This window comes from Ictidomys tridecemlineatus, chromosome 8, assembly GCF_052094955.1.
Source record: "Ictidomys tridecemlineatus isolate mIctTri1 chromosome 8, mIctTri1.hap1, whole genome shotgun sequence".
NCBI lineage: Eukaryota > Metazoa > Chordata > Mammalia > Rodentia > Sciuridae > Ictidomys > Ictidomys tridecemlineatus.
The window spans coordinates 54,897,725-54,918,127 of record NC_135484.1 but is presented as its reverse complement, the minus strand read 5'-3'; the positions used below and the strand labels follow the sequence as shown (position 1 = coordinate 54,918,127).

General features: G+C 35.3%; 1 protein-coding gene across 5 annotated transcripts in view; it reads left to right on the top strand.

The window, feature by feature from the left end:
• Afg1l (AFG1 like ATPase) overlaps positions 1-20,403 on the top strand; it is a 203,010-nt gene that overhangs the window by 60,654 nt on the left and 121,953 nt on the right. For 2 of the 5 annotated variants that reach the window (XM_005330144.5, XM_040283168.2), the window contains exons 3-5: positions 7,554-7,605; positions 17,317-17,418; positions 19,272-19,402. In XM_005330144.5, the coding sequence (XP_005330201.1) occupies positions 7,554-7,605; positions 17,317-17,418; positions 19,272-19,402 (285 nt within the window). Of the gene's footprint in view, positions 1-2,591; positions 2,712-7,553; positions 7,606-17,316; positions 17,419-19,271; positions 19,403-20,403 lie in introns of all 5 variants that reach the window. The other 3 variants (XM_078019531.1, XM_040283171.2, XM_040283170.2) reach the window with 2 other exon arrangements.

Here is a 20,403-nt window from a genome sequence, read left to right as displayed (position 1 = left end):
CCAGCATCATTCAACCATTTCTTGATCCCTCCAGAAATTTCTAAGCATTTGCATGTTCATGTATGTTTGTGTATGCCCACATACCCTTGTTTCTTTCTTATATAATGGAACCATGGCATATCCAGTTTTTTGTACTTTATAAACGACAACAGCAACAACAGCATCAACAAAACTTTTAACACTTTATCTAGGAGAATATTCCATATTGGGTTTTGTAGTTCTTATAAGAGATACTTTTTTGTTCTTAATTTTTTTCATATGAATGGTCCATAATTCAACAGTTTTTAAACTTGCATTTTGACTTTTTCTGTAATTCGATAGCTTTTTTTAAAAATATTTTTTAGTTGTTGATAGACCTTCCTTTCTTTATATGCAGCGCTGAGAATCGAACCCAGTGCCTCACACATTGCTGGGCCAGTGTGCTACCACTGAGTCCAGCCCAGCCCATGTAATTCAATAGCTTTTAATAGTGACCTAGTATTCTTCATGTGAATATTCAACATCTTCTGTTAATGGATTATACACGTATCTTAGTGAACACATATGGGCTATTCTAAGGATAAATTTCTAGAAATAAAGTTGTGCAGTTAAAAGTATATGTGCTTTACATTTTGATTGACAATTACAGATTGCCTTCAAAGATATTGCAACAATTCCTATTCTTGCCAGTTTGTGTGTTTGCCCATTTCCCTACATCTTTGATAATTTTATGTCCTCTCAGACTTTTAGGCTTTTGTGATGACAATATTTTAGTTTTATTTTAAAATCACACTTTTTTTATTGTGGATGTAGTTAAGTAGTCTTTCAAGTGTTTAAGCCATTTGCATTTGTTTTTCTTATTGATTTATAAAAGCTCTTTGTTTATTAAAAAATTAACTCTCATCTATAGTGTTGCAATTTTTTCACCATTTATTCTTTGCCTTTTTACTTTGGCTAGTGTTTTTTAAAATAGAAAGTTTTAATTTAACTTTTTAAAAAATATTATTTATTTATTTAAATTTTTTTTTTGGTAGACATAATATCTTTATTTTATTTTTATGTGGTGCCTCGCGCATGCCAGGCCAGCACGCTACCACTTGAGCCACAACCCCAGCACCAAATTTCACTTCTTAAAATCTATCTTTTCCCTTATTGTTTCTGGGTTTACATCTTTCTTATAAGACATTATACATCAATATTGTACAAATAAACACTAAGACAGTGAAGATTACAAGGAAAGAAAAATGTAGTTTGATGGACCATGACTCATTTATGAAATCCAGACACTGACATAAGGTTAGATAGAAGAGGAATTTCTTCCTTTGTCATAGGTGGGAGGAAGGAAAGGATGGGTGTGGTAATGGGTAGGGTTGCAATTTTGTAGAGAAAGGTGAAGGAATTCCAACCCAATGCCTTCTGTTTTCTCTTTATAAAGAAATAGGAGACATTTTCTGAAAGTGTATGTTAGTGTGAAGTGAGCTGAAAAGATTCTACAGACAAGGTAGTGAGCTAACCAGGGAAACAGAATTGTTGATGATAGGAGGGCCCTTTTAAGAGAGGGGTATGAGACTTTTCTAGCAATCTTGGGGGAGGTGATAGGAGGGGAGATATCTTAGTGTAAGTTTTTTCTATTTTTAGCTATCCTTCCATCATTTATTTATGATTATATTATATGTAGTTGAGAGTACATTTGTTACTTTGGAACTTATTCAGAATTCCTTAATGGCTTAATATATGGACTACAGTTGAAATTGTACCATGTGTTCTTGAACATATTCTTGATTTCTTGAGTGTAGAGTTTATATAGATGTAAAATTGCTTGATCTTACAATGTGTTGTTCAGATCTTTAGGAGGGGTATGCCAAAGTGAGTGTACTAGGTCTGAGTATAAACACGTATCCGTAACCACATGAAGTTGCAGTCTTCAGTGTGAATGAGTGGGTCTTGTGATTAGGCTTACAGAGGTGTTCTCTGCCCTGCCCCTAACAGATAAGGAAATGGTTGGAGAGTTAATATGTCCTACATAGGGTCACATAGCTAATAAATGAGAGAACCAGAATTTGTACTCAAATCTTTTGGATTCAACTCCAACATTCTTCTGTTCTATCTTTTATGCTTGGTGGAGTTAGGTGATAGGTTATTACTGTTTTCCAACATCATCCTTAAACTTATCATCTGCATATTCTAAATGGCAATATGATTGGATCCTCATCTCAAAATCATTAGAGAATGTGTCATCATCCCACTTTATAACACCTTAAGATAGAAATAACTTCAGAAAAATTTTATAATTGGTCACTAGAGAAACATTTCAGATTTGAGTCTAGTGTGCATTTTGAGTTGGAGGTGTATCAGAATCCTGGAAGGAAACAATTCACAACAGGTGTTTCAAATAAAGACTGAATCAACAGACTGCCAAGATCAGGCTCATGGAGGAACAAAGGATGGCAGGGATGAAGGAGCAGCCTGGTGAGAGCTGTAGTGGTAGCCGGAGGGAGGGGCCACCTGATGATCCTGGAGGGATGCAGCTATGCTGAGACTTACCTCTGAAGCAGGAAAGGGACAGAAGACAAAGATCGGCTCCCTCTTTTTCTATCTCCCATCTCCTTCAGGTATGTCTGAACCAGCCAGGAACCAGCCATCAGTGTCAGCCTCCTGGGGTACAGAACAGAGAAGACATCTGGGGGAGAGGAGCAGCTGGAGAATAATCAGAGCTGAGGAGCAATGCAAAGGTGGAGTTCATAGTCAGTGGTATAGTTACTTGATTTCTGAGACACAGGATTAAATTATAAGAATTAAAAGATTATAAAAACAATAAAAAAAGGAGATTTAATGAAACTAAAAACTGAGGGTAGGTTGTGAGAAAATGTAAAGTAGGAGCATGCAAACGATGTGGGTTCCTGTGTGAACCTGCCTCTTCTTGAAATCACTACCACTAATAAAGAATTTAAACTCATGTACAACCAGAAGAATGAGAAATTATACTCCATTTATGTATGATATGTCAAAATGCATTCTACTGTCATGTATAACTGATTAGAACAAGTGAAAAAAAGAATTTAAGAGCTTCTTTAGCATTCATTTTACAGCCTTCTAAATAGTGTTGCTGTTCTCTATTTGATCCTCTGAGTTTTCCCTTAACATACAGGTTTTAAAATCCCTTAAAATACTTTCAATAATTGTTGGAAGACTGAAATTTTATTAGGAGAAAATTAGCTTGCCTCCCCAAATGAAAAGTCTTAAGAGTACAATAGTCTCCACTTATCCATGGTTTCATTTATCTGGGGTCAACCAAAGTCTGAAAATATTGAAAGGGAAATTATAGAAATAAACAATTTATAAGTTTTAAATAGCTTTCTTTAGGGCATATTGCTATAATTTTTCTATATTTATTAGTTAGTATTGTTTTCTAATTTATTAGTTAACATGTTCACTGAGAGTAAGCCAGGGTTACTACTACACATAATGTCACTTAGATAGACTGTGTTTAACATTTATTGGTAGAAAAGTATTCACTTTTTTTAAAAGTAAGTATTCAGAAGGCTATCCATTTTGTTCATCAATTTATTTAGGTTAGAATCTGCATTGTGTGCTTGTGTGTATGCATGTGTACATGCTACTGGGGTTTGAACCCAGGGCTTCACTAGGCAAGTGCTCTACCATTGAGCTAGCCCTTTTTAAACATTTCTACTTGTCCTTGTAAACATTCTGTTCTACAGCTCCAGCCCTTTTAAAGGTTTTTTGTTTTTTTAATTTTGACATAGAGTCTTTTTAAGTTGCCAAGGCTGGCTTAAATTTGCAATTTTCTTGTCTTGGGTACCTAAGTAGTTAGAATTACAGGCAAAATATGCATCTTAAACAATATTCATGTCATATTAAGTTACCGAGATCTGAGGATCTTCCTTGGTGCTAACTGGCAGAGTCTGTCATTTTCTAAATATTCCTATAAAATAAATATAACATAAATTCTGCATGTAAGATAGAATATTATCAAAGTACCCTTTCTTTTTTTAATATTTATTTTTTAGTTGGACACAATACCTTTATTTTATTTATTTATTTTTATGTGGTGCTGAGGATCGAACCCAGGGCCTCAGGTGTGCTAGGTGAGCACTCTACTGCTGAGCCAAAACCCCAGCCTGCAAAGGACCCTTTCTAAAATATATTGATTTATTGAGTGGGAAAAAGAGAAGATAGGATCATGGGTTCTACTCTTTTTTTTTTTTTTTAACCAGCACTGATTTTTTCACTTTGCCATCTTTACTCCCCCTCCACTTTTTTTTTTTTTTGCCTAAACTTCCTTTATTGAAAGTATATTAATTATATCATGTGAACAGTACTAGAGTAAAACCATTCCTTCAACGGTTCCTGCAAAATGTATTTCAAAGAATTATGAATTGCCATGACGTTCCCAGTTACCTAATACAGAATGTTGCTTTCAAAAGATTTCCAGTACAAAGAATATGCTTAGAGATTATTAGGTTTTATGCAAGTTGTCCAATTTGAAGTTGTTCTAAAATTGTTTAAAAGCATAAACGCTTTTCTGGCAAGTTGAAAATAGAATAACCAGTGCACAATAATGCTCATATAAAAAAGAAAGAAAGAAAAATTAAGAGGTTTTGGCAGGAGTGGAAATCTGTTTTCAGTTGAGATGTAAGAATAGATGGGAGAGTTAACATGCAGAGAAACACAGGGAAACCATCCAGGTGGCAGAACCAACACCAAGATCTTTTCGCCTGGCCTAAACAAGGATGAAGTCTAGAAGGAGCCTTATGGATTTAGGGAGAGGCTTCTGAAGCAAATTGGCCTGAAACCATAGATTATAAAACAAAACCAAAAACATTATGGACTGGTTTCTGACATCTAGCTTTTGAAATTTTTTTTTGGCCAGATTATTGACTGCTCTGGTGCTAATTAGAACTACATTCCCCAGCCCTTTTTTACTTTTATTTTGAGACAGGATCTTGCAAAGTTGCTGAGGGTCTTGCTAAATTTCTGAGGCTGGCCTTGAATTTTGTGATCCTCTTGTTAAAGCCTCCTGAGTCATTGGGATTACAGGTGTGGGCTACAATGCTGGGCTAGGATCCTTTTTTAAAAGGTAAGGGGCCGGGGCTGTGGCTCAGCGGTAGAGCGCTCACCTAGCAAGTGCAAAGTGCTGGGTTTGATCCCTAGAACCACATAAAATTAAATAAAATAAAGGTATTGTGTCTAACTACAACTAAAAAAAATGCTGAATAATATTCCATTGTATGTGTATGTCACAAAAAATCTGTTTATCCTTTTATCTGTGGATGGACACGTGGGTTGTTTCTGTTCTTTGGATCTTGTAAATAATGATGTAGTAGAATAGGGATGCAGATATCTTTATGAGGGGGTGACTTCATTTTCTTTGGCATGTTTCCAGAATGGTTGTAGGTGTTATAATAGTTTGAATTTTAATTTAACCTTCATACCGTTATCAATGTACATTCCCACCCACAGTGTGCAAGAGTTCCCTTTTCTCCACACTCTAACCAACATTTACCTTTTGTCTTTTCAATACAAGTCATCCTAAGAGGTATGAGATACTTCATCATGCTTTAATTTGCATTTCCCCAATTATTAAACATGTTGGGCACATTTTCATATGCCTGCTGGCCATTTTTATGTTATACCTATATTTTTGAAGTTTCCTTTTGCTCTCAGCATGCTTCTGTTTTCTTCTGAAATTTTCCCTCAGTACATTTGCTTTGGTCTCTTTCTTCTTATCTTGAAAGTTTTTTTCAATGCTATCTTCTTTTATTTTTATTTTTTTGAATTGAGGATGGAAGTGAGGCCTCACACATGCTAGGCAAGTGCTCTACTACTGAGTTACATCTTCAGTCCTTAAAGTAAAAAAAAAAAAAAATGTTGATTTGTGGCTGTTGATTTTTTTTTTAATTTAAAAAATTTGTCAATTCATTTTAGTTTTTTCAGGTACTAGCAAGCTGATTAGGAGAAAGTTTGACTATTCTTTACTGTTAGGTGATCTGGTGGGGATCCAGGTCCACACCTAAGTGCCGTTGGGTCTTTTTCTGGAGATCATTCACTTTCTCCAGAAAAAAATTTCTCCTGTTCCCTTACTTGCTGAGAATGTGCCTGACTGCTATTGTTTGGGAAGCTAATCTGGGAGACAAGGGGACGATTACATGGTGGGTAAGTGGTAGAGGGGATGTAAGTTCAAGTCATTGGGAGCCCTTACTTGGGGCTGCTTTGCCTGTTGCCTTCTGTACTGAATCCTCAGTGGGGCTTCACAATCTTCCCCTCCCCCAAATTTTTAAATTGTGGTAAAATACATGTAAGGCTTAGTATCTTAACTATTTTTACGTATACAATTCAGTGGCATTAAATACATTCATAATGTTCTACACCTATCACCACTACCTATCTTTTTACCTTCCACAAATGAAATTCTATATCTATTCAACAAGATTCCTTATTTTCCTCTCCTTGCAGTTCCTGTCCACCACTTTTCCCACTTTTTTTTTCCTTTGGTACTGGGGATTGAGCCCAGGGACATTCAACTACCGAGCCACATCCCCAGCCCTTTTTAATATTTTATTTAGAGACAGGGTCTCACTGAGTTGCTTAGGGCCTCACTAGATTGCCAAGGCTGTCTCAGCCTCCCGAGCCACTAGGATTACAGGCCTGTGCCACTGTGCCTGGCTTTTTTTTTTTTTTTTTTTAGGTACCAGGAATTGAACCCAGGGGCCCTTAACCAATGGCCTAATGCCACCACGCTCTGCCTATTTTTTATTTTGAGACAGGGTCTCACTAAATTGCCCAAGCTATCCTTCAACTTGCAGTCCTCCTGCCTCAACCTCCTGAGTTACAGCAACCTCCTGGAATTATGCCTCACTGTATAGCCCCTTTTTCTACTTTCTGTCTCTAATTTTTGGCTGTTCCAAGTACTTCATATAAGTAGAATCATACAATATTTGTTTGTGATTGACTTATTTCATCTAATGCAATGTCCTCAAGGTTTATCCACAATGTATCCTATAACAGAATTTCCTTCCAGGCCAGTACAGTATTGTAGGTCTGTATTCCCAGAAGATTGAAGGTTGAGACAGAGGATAGAAAGTTCAAAGCCAGCCTCTGCAACTCAGAGAGACACTAAGCAATTTAGTGAGACTCTGTCTCACAATAAAATACAAAAAAAAAAAAAAAAAAAAAAAGAGGCAGGGGATATGGCTCAATGGTAGGTGCTTCTGGGTTCAATGCCTGTTACCAAAAAAGAAAAAAAGAATTTCCTTCCTTTTTTTAAAAAAAAATATATATTTTTTTTATGTGGTGCTGAGGATTGAACCCAGTGCCTCAACGCATGAGAGGCAAGCACTCTACCACTGAGCTACATACAACCCCAGACCAGAATTTCCTTCCTTTTTAAGGCTGTATAATATATGGCCTCCCAGACTTTTGCATCATTTTTTCCGCCTATTTGTTGTGTATATTAGCCTTTCTATGTCCTGTATATGACACAATTAGGAATACTATATGTATTACTATACTGTTATATTCATGATGGAGATTTATAATTTGTTTTTAATTTGCAGCTTTTTTCAAGGAGCAAACCTCCAAAGGGCCTGTATGTTTATGGAGATGTTGGTAAGTGTTAAAATAAGTTTTGGGTGGGCCAGTTCGAAAGTTTTACAGGTTTTGTTCAGGGTTAACTTTAATTTCCATCCCTTAATCCACTGCCAGCAAGGAACAGGATGAGGAGGTGAAGCAAGGGAGGGACAAGGGGGAAGAGGGCAGGTGACTCAGCTTTCACCCTTCTCTCTAAATGTGGCTATAATTTAAGTCAGTATTAGATACTATGTTAGGATGCAAAAATGATATAATGCATAAAGTGAGTTACTCTCAGGGAAGGAAATCATCTGTGGATAGTTTATTAGATAAATTAAGATCTATTACCCAGTGCTGCTTGACTCAGTTTAATTCTTTTTAAAAAATAAACTGTTATTTTCTATTTAATTTCCACTCATATTTCTATTTATTATCTAAGCCCTTAGATTAATAACTTAGTTATTATTATCTTTTGTTTTGAGGTGGGGAGTCTCATTATATTGCCCAGGCTGGCCTTGAACTCCTGGTCTCAAACTATCTTCCTGTCTCCACCTCCCAAGTGCTGAGACTATTAGTGTGTGCCAATGCGCCAGGCAATTATCTTTAATTTAGTTGGTAGATACTCTTAATGCATGAGTGATAACATTTCCTTGGTCTCCTAGTACTGTCCCTTGGGCACAGACTCACATTTTGGTGGAAACATTCTTTTTTTTTTTTTTTTAAATATTTATTTTTTAAAGTTTTTCAGCGGACACAACATCTTTTGTTTGTATGTGGTGCTGAGGATTGAACCCAGGCCGCACCCATGCCAGGCGAGCGCGCTACAGCTTGAGCCACAGCCCCAGCCCTGGTGGAAACATTCTGAGTGGTCACTTTCTAGATTTTCCTACTTAGTTCATGTCTTGTTCCTGAGGTCTTCCTTGACCTCATTCTTGCTGAAATTCTTTATTCTCTGGTTTTCATCTCTTTCAAATGAATCTTTTCTTGTAGCCCTAAACCTTTCCCTGGTTTCCCACATCCACTGATGTCAGGAAGGTGGCTCCCACTTCTCTTAGTTCTATTGCCTTCTAACTTGTCAGTTATTTCTTTTATTTCACATTTACCACTCAAATATACATGAGAGGAGCTCAGTTTTGGACCTAGATTAATAAACACTCTCCAGGCTCCCCTTAGAGTCATAATATATTTGTGTTATGAGGGAATACTGTCAGGGGTTATTTTCTTAGTAAAAAATTTAGAACAAGAAAAAAAATAGTTACAGTGAATGAATAAATACTTACAGTGTGTTAAAAATAAAACTTCTTTTTTGTCTTATTTGGATTACCTTTACACACCTGTTTTGCATTTATAAAATTCAAGTTCTTAAATGTTACAGACTTAAAAAATACTAAAGGAGCTCAAATTCTATTCTGCTTTATTCTATTATGTAAGAAAGCTCTGTTCTTTTTTCTTAGTTTATTGGCTAGTTGGAATTTTTGAGATTTATGTGTACTTAATTTTTTTGTGCTGGGGGTTGAACCCAGCACCTCATATATACTAGGCAAGCCCTCTACCCCAAAGCTATATGCCAGGCCCTCACATGTACTTATGCTTTTTATTTATAACCAAATGATTAGTCAGTTTTATGTACCTATATATTTGGGTATCTCTATCAGATCTCATTCTGTTGTTAACTCTCATTTTAGCTTCCTGAGAATATTTTACTTCCTCTACCTTCATCTTCATGTTTCAGTCATTGTGAAAATCAACATCCTTTTTTCTCCCATTACCTTAATCACTTAATTGTAAGTGGAGATGGTTATTAAAATAACAACTGCTTTCACTTCTGTAAAAGGACTTATTTTAAAAAATCTCATAAGAATTGTTGGATTTTATTTTGGAAAATACAGCCATATTCTAATGATTTGAAGAGTAATATAGCACAAGTAATTCATATGAATTCTTGAAAAAGAAAAGATGTAATTTCATAGGGCGTTCACAATGTAGGCTGGATGAATAGCAATGTTTGGGTAGAGGTTTAGAATATAGAGAGAAGAGAAAGTAGTTCTGAAATAGGAAGTGAGATGAACATTTTGGTGGCTAAAATCAGTTTAGAATATATACAATATAGGTAATAAAAAAGTCAAGTTTTCATTTTAAGGGCTTTCTGGTTGAGAGAGAATAGTCTCAGAATGCCATCACAAGCTCTTATGTTTAAAATTTTGCCTTTTTTGGACTTGGGAAACAGGTACTAAAGAGAGAGAGAGAGAGAGAGAGAGAGAGAGAGAGAGAGAGAGAGAGAGAGAGAGAGAGAGAGAGAGAGAGAGAGAGAGAGGAGAGAGAGAGGTTTTTTAAATTTTAATATTTATTTTTTAGTTTTCGGCGGACACAACATCTTTGTTGGTATGTGGTGCTGAGGATCGAACCAGGCCGCATGCATGCCAGGCGAGCGCGCTACCGCTTGAGCCACATCCCCAGCCCAACCCCTCATTCTTGTACTGGGTTTGTGCTCTGTCATGCCCACTTCACTCTATTCTCTTCTCTTAGATGGGTCCAGATGGTTGAGTCAGATGGACCCTAAATTCGGGGAACTTCTGCAGAGTTGATGTATAAATTGGAAGGATTAACATGGTTCAGTCTTGAAAAGAAATATTTTCATTAATAGAATGTTCACCCCATCTCATACTGAAGCTGAAAGTTTCTATTGTAGCACTGAGCCGCTTGTTGTTCGACAGCTTTTTTTTTTCAGGGCTTCAGGGCTTGACCGGCAAACTACAGCAGTGATCACAGGTTAACAATTTCTCTGGTATATTAGGATAGAATCAAAGTACACTTTGGTTTTTAGTCTAATTTTTTCTCTCTTTTGGTTTGGACTTCCCTGTTTGACACCAGTTGAAAGATTTTTAAGGTTAGGAGTAGGGAAGCGTAGTCCTTCCGTGCTTGGAGGTGGTGATGGAAGGCACCACTTCCTGCTACTTCTGCAGGGGGAATGGTTGTAAAAAGGGACCGCTAGGGGGTGCTCTCGAGTAGTCATTTTTGGCTTCCCGATTAAGGACTTGGATGTTTCAATTTAGTTTCAGGTTTTACAAGTTAATCCCCTAGAAAGAATCTTCTGTAGAGAAAAGCCTAAGGCTTTATTTAGGATTCTGTATAGACCAAACCAAATTGTTAAATAGGTGAAATTTAGTGTTGGTTTCCTCTCCATTCTTCATGGTCTCTTGACCATGTTCTTCCCATCTCTTGACAAATGTTATTGAGCATTTGCCTTTTGCCAGGCCGTGAGTTGCTTCTGGAGTTGTAATGGCGAATAAAAGAAGATCTAGACTTTGCTCACTTAAAGAGCTTAGAAACTGCAGGGGGCAGAGACACAGGTGAGGCAGAAGGATCACAAGTTTTGAAGGCCAGCCTCAGCAATTTGGAGAGACTGCAATTTAGTGAGAGCCTATCAAACAAACAAACAAACAATAAATAAATAAAACAAAAGAAGCCTACAAACTAGTGCAATGACCTTGAAACATATTTGAACTTGACCCATAGTAAGAAATATATTTTATACATTCTGACCTATATGATGAATGTATATATATATATATATATATATATATATATATATACTTGTTTCTGAAAAGATTATTTCACAGAAGAAATATGATGCATTTGGATATCTTCTTTTCTATTTCACGACAAAGCAATTTTGGTGTAGTGGCAGTTTGAAAAGCCAGGGACTAGTGACTTTAGTATCTATCACTTTATGCTGGTGTATGCATATCTCACTACTGCAGGTGTGGACACTTCTCATGGCTCTTCTGTAGGTCACAGCTTTCTCCTCTTCTACACTAGTGTAATTGAACTCAATTATCCCAGCCTTCTAGCAAAAAGTCTGACCCACTTCTAAACTATTTTAATCTAAACTAGTCTAAACTGCTTGCCAAATGGGTACCATTGAATTAATAGGTTAATGGTTACCATTGGATTAATAGGTTACCTCTACAGATCATGTGTATTTTAAGGAGAGTCTTCTAACCGGGTTTCACTGAAAACTTTGATGTATCCATTGAACAATCACCCTAAGTCCACCTTTAATTTTCCCCTACCATCTAGATCCTGGAAATCAACATTTTACTTTTGTCTTTGAGTGACTACTCTAGGTTCCTTGTATAAGAGGAGTCATGCTATTTGCTATTTGTCATTTTGTGCCTGGTTTATTTTACTTAACAAACGTTCTTCAAGATTTATCCATGAATCTTCCTTTTAAGGAATTTTCCTTTTAAGGCTGAATGACACTCTATTTTATGAATATACTACATTTTGCTCATTCATTTGTCCATTATTAGGATATTTTGGATTGTTTCATCTTTTGGCTATTGTGACTTATGCTATGAACATTAATGCATAAGTATTTGTTTGAATCCCATATGCATATTGGGTTTAATATTATGAGTAACTGCCATTCTGTTTTCCACAGCAGCAACACCATCGTCATTCCCTCAAGCAAGGCCCAGGATTCCCTTTTTTTTTTTTTTTTTGTACTGGAAATTGAACCCAGGGGTGCTTAGCCACTGAGCCACATATCTAGCCCATTTTAATTTTTTTAATTTTGAAGCAGGGTCTTGCTAAGTTTCTTAGGGCCTTGCTAAGTTGTGAGGCTGGCTTTCTGGCTTTGAATTTGAGATCTTCCTGCCTCAGCCCCCAGAGTTGCTAGGATAACAGGCATGTACTACCATACCTGGCTAGGATTCCAATTTTTATATTTTATATAAATATTTTATATTTTCTCACCAACTTGTTATTTTTTGATAATAGCTATTCCAATGTATGTTAAATGGTATCTGTTGATGTTTTGATTTGCTTTACATTAATGATTAGTAATGTAGGGTATCTTTTCAATGTCTGTTCTTTTATATTTATCCTTTGTCAGGTGGGGAAGTCTGCTTCTCCTAGTTTGCAGAGTTTTATCCCAAATGTGTGCTAAGTTTGTTAAATATTTTTCAAATGTTGTTATGGTAACATCAGAAAGGGTTTTCTCCTTTATTCTCTTAATATGACGAATGACACTGATTTTTAAGGTTAAGTCATTTTTTTTTAAGAGAGAGAGAGAGAATTTTTTAATATTTATTTTTTATTTTTCGACGGACACAACATCTTTGTTTGTATGTGGTGCTGAGGATCGAACCTAGGCCACACGCATGCCAGGTGAGCGTGCTACGACTTGAACCACATCCCCAGCCCTTAAGGTTAAGCCATTCTTACATTTCTGATATAAATCTCATTTGATAATGGTGTACTATCCTTTTTGTATATTGTTGGTCTCATGAAGTGTTTCTTCCTCTATTTTTGGAAGGTTTATGTAAGATTGGCATTATTTAATTCTAACATATTTGATAGTTTTCACTAGTGAAGCCATTTGAGTCTGGACTATTTTTGTGATAAAACTATTAATCATAAATTTAATTGCTTTAATAAATGTGAAGTTAATTAGATTTTCTATCTTTTATTCCAGTTTTGCCATTTTATGTCTTTAAAGAAATTTACTCCTTTATCTAAGTTGAATTTATTGACATAAAATTATTTATAATACTTTCTTTTTTTTAAATATATATATATATATTTATTTATTTTTCGGTGGACCCAACATCTTTGTTTGTATGTTTGTATGCCAGGCGAGAGTGCTACTGCTTGAGCCACATCCCCAGCCCTATAATACTTTCTTATTATGCTTAACATCTTTAGGAACTATAGTAATACTGTCTTTCATTCTTGATACTGTTAAATTTGTGTTTCAGGTCTTTTTTTCTTGGGTAGTTCATCGAGGGTTTTGCCAATTATTTTTGATGTTTTCAAAGGATCAGGTTTTGGTTTTGTTGATTTCTCTATTGTTTTGTTTTTAGTATATTGATTTCTGCTTTTTAAAAAAATATTTTTTAGCTGTACATGGATGCAGTATCTTTATTTTGTTTATTTACTTTTATGTGGTGCTGAGGCTCAAACCTAGTGCTTTATTCGTGGGAGGCAAGTGCTTTCCTGCTGACACACCCCAGCCACCAATTTCTGTTTTTTATTATTCCTTTTTTGTTTTTCTTCTTTCTACTTGTATTTGGGATTAAACCCAGGGCCTTATGCAAGCCCAGCAAGCTAGGCAAGCCTGAGCTATATCCTTAACTCCATTTTGAAACAGGAGATTGCTTAGTTGCCAGGCTGGCCTCAAAATTGTGATCCTCCTGCCTCAGCCTCCCTAATAACTGTGATACTACTTTGGGATTTATTTGCTGTCTTTTCTAACTTCCTAAGGTAGAAACTTAAATGATTGATTTTAAAATCTTATTTGCTAATATGAGCATTTATTGTATTTTATTTTGGTACCCAGGGTATTCCACCATTAGCTATAACCCTAGACCTTTTTATTTTTATTTATTTATTTTTTTTCAGAGAGGGTTTTCCTAAGTTGTCCAGGCTGGCCTTGAACTTTTGATCCTAGCTGGGATTACAGGTGTATGCTACTGTGCCCAGATTTCTTTTCATTTTATAGCTTTTAACTTATCTGTATGAGTGTCTTATAGAGATTATATAATTTTTTTTTTTTTTTGCCCATCAATGTTAGCCTTTTTATTGAATTATTTGGCCCACTTGAACTTATCAGCATGGTAGAATTTAAGGCTACCTTCTTCCATTTGTATGTTTTTTCTACCTTTTTTGTTCTTTGTTTAAATTTTTTAAAAAAATTTTCTGCTTTACTTACATGATTTGCTTGTTTTTTATATCTTTATTATTCATATTTTTATTGTTTGATTCTTTTGTTGGTTTCTGTAAAGTTTAAAATATGCACTTTAATTATATTGTATCCTTTCTCCAAGTTATGCTATCTAGAGCTTTATAACAGTATTCTTTTATTTCTCTCACCAATTAAATAATATTTATGCTATTATCATAGACTATACTTCTATGTAGATTACTAAATCCATAATACATTGTTAATGTTATTTAAATAGCTAATTACTGTCTAAAGAAATGTAAAATGATAAAACAAATAATCACCCATGTATTTATCATTTCTTGCATTCTTCATTTCTTTGTGGTGCTTACTTTCCGACTGGTATCATTTTTTCTTCAGCCTAAAGAATACTCTACTTTGTCTCATTTTTTATTATATACTTGATATTGTAAATATTAACTTGGTGAGGATGTGGATTTAGTTTTCTTCTTTAATGTGTGTTAGATTTTAGAGGGTTACTTATATGCCAGTTTGATTTGTTCAAATTCATTCCCTTTCTTCATTCTCTTTCTGTCTTTCTTTCCCTTAGTGTTGGTTATATTCTTTTTTGGGGGGCAGTACTGAGGATTGAACTCAGGGGCACTCAGCCACTGAGCCACATCCCCAGCCCTATTTTGTATTTTATTTAGAGACAGGGTCTCACTGAGTTGCTTAGCGCCTCACTTTTGCTGAGGCTGGCTTTGAATTCATGATCCTCCTGCCTCAGCTTCCCCAGCCCCTGAGATTATAGGTATGATTTTGATGTTGTAGGAAAGATGTCTTCTGGTGTTTTATAGATTGTTTTCTTTCTTTTTTTCTTTTTAAGTTTTAGTTGTCAATGGACCTTTTTTTTTTTTTTTTTTTTAATATGTGGTGCTGAGAAACCCAGGGCATCGCATGTACTAGGCAAGTGCTTTACCACTGAGCCAAACCCCAGCCCTAGATTGCTTTCTTGAAAGGCAGAAGAACAACTCTCATTCTCAGAATCCATACTAATCCCCTAAAGAATGCTGAGTTAAAAGAATCACATGCCCACAATTGTGCCAGCCATACAGTGAAAAGGATGATGGGTATTTCAGTGGATCCACCCTGTGATTGACACTCTCAACCAAAGGGGCAGTCTCACAAAGAATCGATTTAGAACAGACAGGGAGAGAGGGAAAAAAGGGACAAGGAAAGAACATAATGTCCATTGTAGTTTCTAAGATAATATATATTTGTGTGTGTGTGTGTGTGTGTGTATATATATATATATATATATATATATATATACACACACACACACATATATATGCATATATATTATATATATTAAATATATGAATGTAATAAGGCAAATATAAATAAAGATATCTGCATCTTTATATATATTAAAATCTCAGGTTCTACAGAGTGGTAGGTTTTGTTAATTTTGTTCACTATCATAAAGCACTTAAAACAGTATCTTACACATTTTAGGCATTCAGTAAAAGTATATTGATTAAATGAATAAAAGGACACTAATTTTACTTATGGTGACCTTTGAAATTCAAGAGGTCAAAATTCATGTAGCTTAGTCAATCAATCTTTCCCTTTATGACTTTTTCCCCTTTTTGGGGAGTGGGTGGTGGTTCTGAGGTTTGAACCCAGGGTCTTTTGTTTGCTAAGTATGTGTTCTATCACTGAGCTACATTCCCAGCTCCCTCTAATTTCTTCTTTTGCTTTTATCTCCAGAAACTTTACATAATGACCTTATTGTATATAAAGCCCATTTTTTAAAAAAGCACAACTGTTAAGTTCAAATATATATATTATTCACACTTTTGGCTAGATAATTCATAAATATTTTTCTGGATCTAGAAGTATACTATGCTGAATGCAGCAGAACTTGAAAGTTATTACTCCTTGGTAAATGTAATGATTAAAAATCTGCTGCCACTCTTTCCATTAAGAGATGCTGTATTGAATATTTTTGCAAAAAATTACTTTTCAATCTAAGTGGCCTCTTCACTAAAAATTCATTTGGGAATTGTATTTTCATATACAAAAATATTCTGGCACTCAGATGACATGTGCTGAGAATCATCTTGTGGAACAGAGGAAACACTCAAAGGACGAGAGTCAGATCTTCTTCCTTCCTGAGCTGTTTTTGATTTTTTGGAAATTGCAGCTCCTAATAGGAGAACCTGGGTACTGTGGGGTACAGGAAGCAGGGAGGATGAGACATAGAGCTAGCACATTTTGGCCTGGCCTTCTGAGGGGTGCTAGAATATGAATTTGGACACTGCCACTGTCCCTAGAGCACTGGGTTTTCTGTGAGAGAATAAGGCTTTTTGTGCATGCTTGTGTTCACAAGTGCTCAGACTGATGACTATTCTATTTCTAATACAATTGTAGTGATGAAAAGTTTCAGTGTTGAAAATGAGATAATTTAATTATAAGGATTGACTATCAGAATTTCTTAAGTAGGCCTCATTTTGAAATTCCCAGTTTTTTTTTAAAAAGGGAAGTATTGTTATTGACTATTCTTTAGCTCTAATCTACCTCTGTTATTTATTTTCAATATTTGTGTTGGGTACTGATCTTTCTTTTTCACCTTTCTCCTCTTAATTTTTCTTTTTTTTTTTTGTTTCTGAATTTCCCCCCAGTGTCTGGAAAAGTTTCTTGTATATAGTAATAATACAATAATTAATTAATTATCTTATTTGTACTAATGTCTTTTGAAAGAGAAGACTGAAGATTAATCTGTTAATCTTGCCAGGTTATGAACATAGTTCTCTAGGGAAAATTGCCCCTGAAGTGTTGACTAAATGTTATATTTCCAAAAAACAAGATTATAATTGAAAAAAGTATTATCTACATTTTTTTCCCTTGGCTAGTTTAACATATAAAGTGAACAGCCCCCTCTATAAAAGTAACACAGTCTTCAGCTTTCCAGTAGGAGTGTGGCTTCATTATCTCAAACCTAATGAACAATCATTACAGCAATCAGCACATACTGTTTTAATAATATTCTTTAAAAAGATTTTTTTTTTATTTTGAAGGTACAGGAAAAACAATGGTGATGGACATGTTTTATGCTTATGTGGAAATGAAGAGGAAAAAACGGGTCCATTTTCATGGTTTCATGTTAGATGTGCACAAAAGTAAGTCAAGCCGAGTGATTTTTCAGTGGGCATACTCTAAAAATAGTTTTCTTACGTGAATAACACTCTTAAAAAATTAGATATTTGCCTGAAGCAAGGTTTTATTTGGTTTCATTTTTTTTGTGTGTGCTATATTGAAACAGTACTAAATCTGGAGTTGGCTTTTTAAAAAAATTTTTAAATTTTTTTTCTAATTAGTTATACATTATAGTAGACTATATTTTGACATATATATATATATGGAGTATAACTTCTCATTCTTCTGGTTGTACATCAAATAGAATTACATTGGACATGTAATCATATAGGCACGTAGGATAGTAATGTGCGATTCATTCTACTATCTTTCCTACTCCCATTCCCTCTCTCCCTTCCCTTCATTCCTCTTTGACTAATCCAAAGTACTTCTATTCTACTCTAACTGCCCCCTCCTTATTGGAATTAGCATCTGCATATCAGAGAAAACATTTAGCCTTTGGTTTTTGGAATTGGCTTATTTCACTTAGCATGATATTTATTCTTCAGCTCCATCCATTTACTGGCAAATGGCATATTTCATTCTTCTTTAAGCCTGAGTGGAATTGGTTCTTAAAGTGAATTCAGTATTTTCTAGTTAGAGAACAAAGGTTAATAAATGAAGATCAGACATTTTCTGTTTCTACTAAACATTGATTAAAAAAATGTTTCAACACACCTGTTTCAAGAAGTTATTATTATTATTACTATTTTGATGAGTTCCTTTACTCTGTGTTATCTCAGCAAGAGGCATTCAGTTTGTATTTTTAGAACCCAGGGCCTCACACGGGCTAGGCAAGTGCTCTACTGCTGAGCCACAACCCCAGCCCTCTCTAATTCTTTTAGCACTTAGTATGGTGCAATTAATGGAAGTGGGACTCACGTTAGTGCCTTAGGTCAGAGACAAGGGAGCGTTCTGATTAGATTTGCTAGATATAACTTGTACTCCTTGGGTAGGATCACAGCCTCCATCACTGAAATCCTCAGGCTTGAGATCAATTTGTTGATCCATTTGGTAACCAACCTATCATTTTGTCATCTCTGAATGATTAAAGAATGGAGATGGAATGACCTTGAAATTTTCTTACTACTTTAAGACTATAATAATCTTTCAACAATTTATTTTGGGGTGGAGAAAATGCAACCAATCTTTTTTTTTTAAAGAAAATATATATTAATATATGTATATGTATATATAAGTTGTAGATGGACATAATACATTTATTTATTTATTTATTTATTTATTTTTATGTGTTGCTGAGGATTGAACCCAGTGCCTCACATGTCCTAGGCAAGCGCTCTACCACTGAGCCACAAACTAAGCCCCAGTGCAACCAATCTTAATAATCAAATTTGATCTGCCAGACATGGTGGTGCATGTCTATAATCCCAGTGACTTAGAAGGCTGAGGCAAGAGGGGACTGTAAGTTGAAGGCTAGCCTGGGCAATTTAGGAAAATCCTGTCTCAAAATAAAAAATGAAAATTGCAGGGAATTTAGCTTAGTCATAAAGTGTCCCTAGTACCACCAAAAAAAAATTGATTTATGTTTTTTAAATTTAATTTACTCCACATTAAAGTTTCATAGCCAGGCACGGTGGTGCACACCTATAATCCCAGCGGCCTCAGCAACAACGAGGCTCTAAGCAACTTAGTGAGACCCTGTCTCTATGTAAAATACAAAATAGAGCTAGGGATGTGGCTCAGTGGCCAAGTGCCCCTAAATGAAATCCTTGGTACCTCCCAAATAGTTTTATCTAGTGATTTAAAAATGTGATAATTGTTCACAGTGTACTATTAATGTAATATTTTGGTCTGTATTTTATTTTATCCATTTAAGGAATACACCGCCTTAAACAGAATTTGCCAAAAAGGAAACCAGGATTCATGACTAAATCATATGACCCAATTGCTCCCATAGCTGAAGAAATCAGTCATGAAGCCTGTCTCTTGTGCTTTGATGAATTTCAGGTAAAGTAGAAATTTTTCATAAATGGAGAATGGTACATATTCTCTTTTCTGTCTTATTTGGGGGTTGGCACACCATGGCCCACACAGGACATGTCTGACTTATTTGCTTCACTTGCTTCTCTGTGGCATCTGCTTCACTGTAGCCCATGAGAAAAGATTCATTCTTATCCCACCCCACTCCCTCTCCCACCTTCTCTCTTCCTTTCTCTCTCTACGTGCACATCTACCTTTTTTTTTTTTTTTTTTTGCAGTTCTAGGGATTGATTCCAGGGCCTCATGCATGGTAGGGAAGTGCTGCTCTACCACTGAGCTACATCCTAAAACCCTAATTTTTAATTTTAAATTAATTTATTTAAAAAGTATTTTGAGCCTGATTTGATGGCACATGCCTGTAATCCTAGTGGCTCTGGAGGCTGAAATAGGAGGATCTCAAGTTCAAAGCCAGTCTCAGCAATGTAAAAACCCTGTCTCTAAATAAAGAATAAAAAGTGTTGGGGATGTGGCTCAGTAGTAGAGTACCTCTGGGTTCAATCCCTGGTACCAACAAAAAAATATGCCCAATTTTACTAAAATGATTCATGGTTTTAAATGTGTTTCTGCATTTTTATTTCACTGAATTCTATAAACTAGTTATTATTTTCCCTACATAGAGGTGAGGAATCTAAAGGCACTGGAATTTCCTAGGTCTCATGAAAACATCATTAACTTTAACTATAACCATGAGAATTTCAAAATATTCAGAGAAATGATTTGCATGTTTCTATGGCATGAAGGACTTTGAAAGGTAAGACTAAGGAGTTAGGGAACTATGAAACTTTGGATATGCAAAAGCCCATGATCCTGAAGAAGATAGAGAACAAGGAGGGCCACTTTACCCATTAGGTACCATGATTCTTTTAGGAACTAATGAAAGTTGATTTGATTTCTTTTAAAATTTGAAGAAATAAGTGAATATGCAGTAATGAGCCAGGCTTTGTGTGTCTATATCTGTATTCTATTTG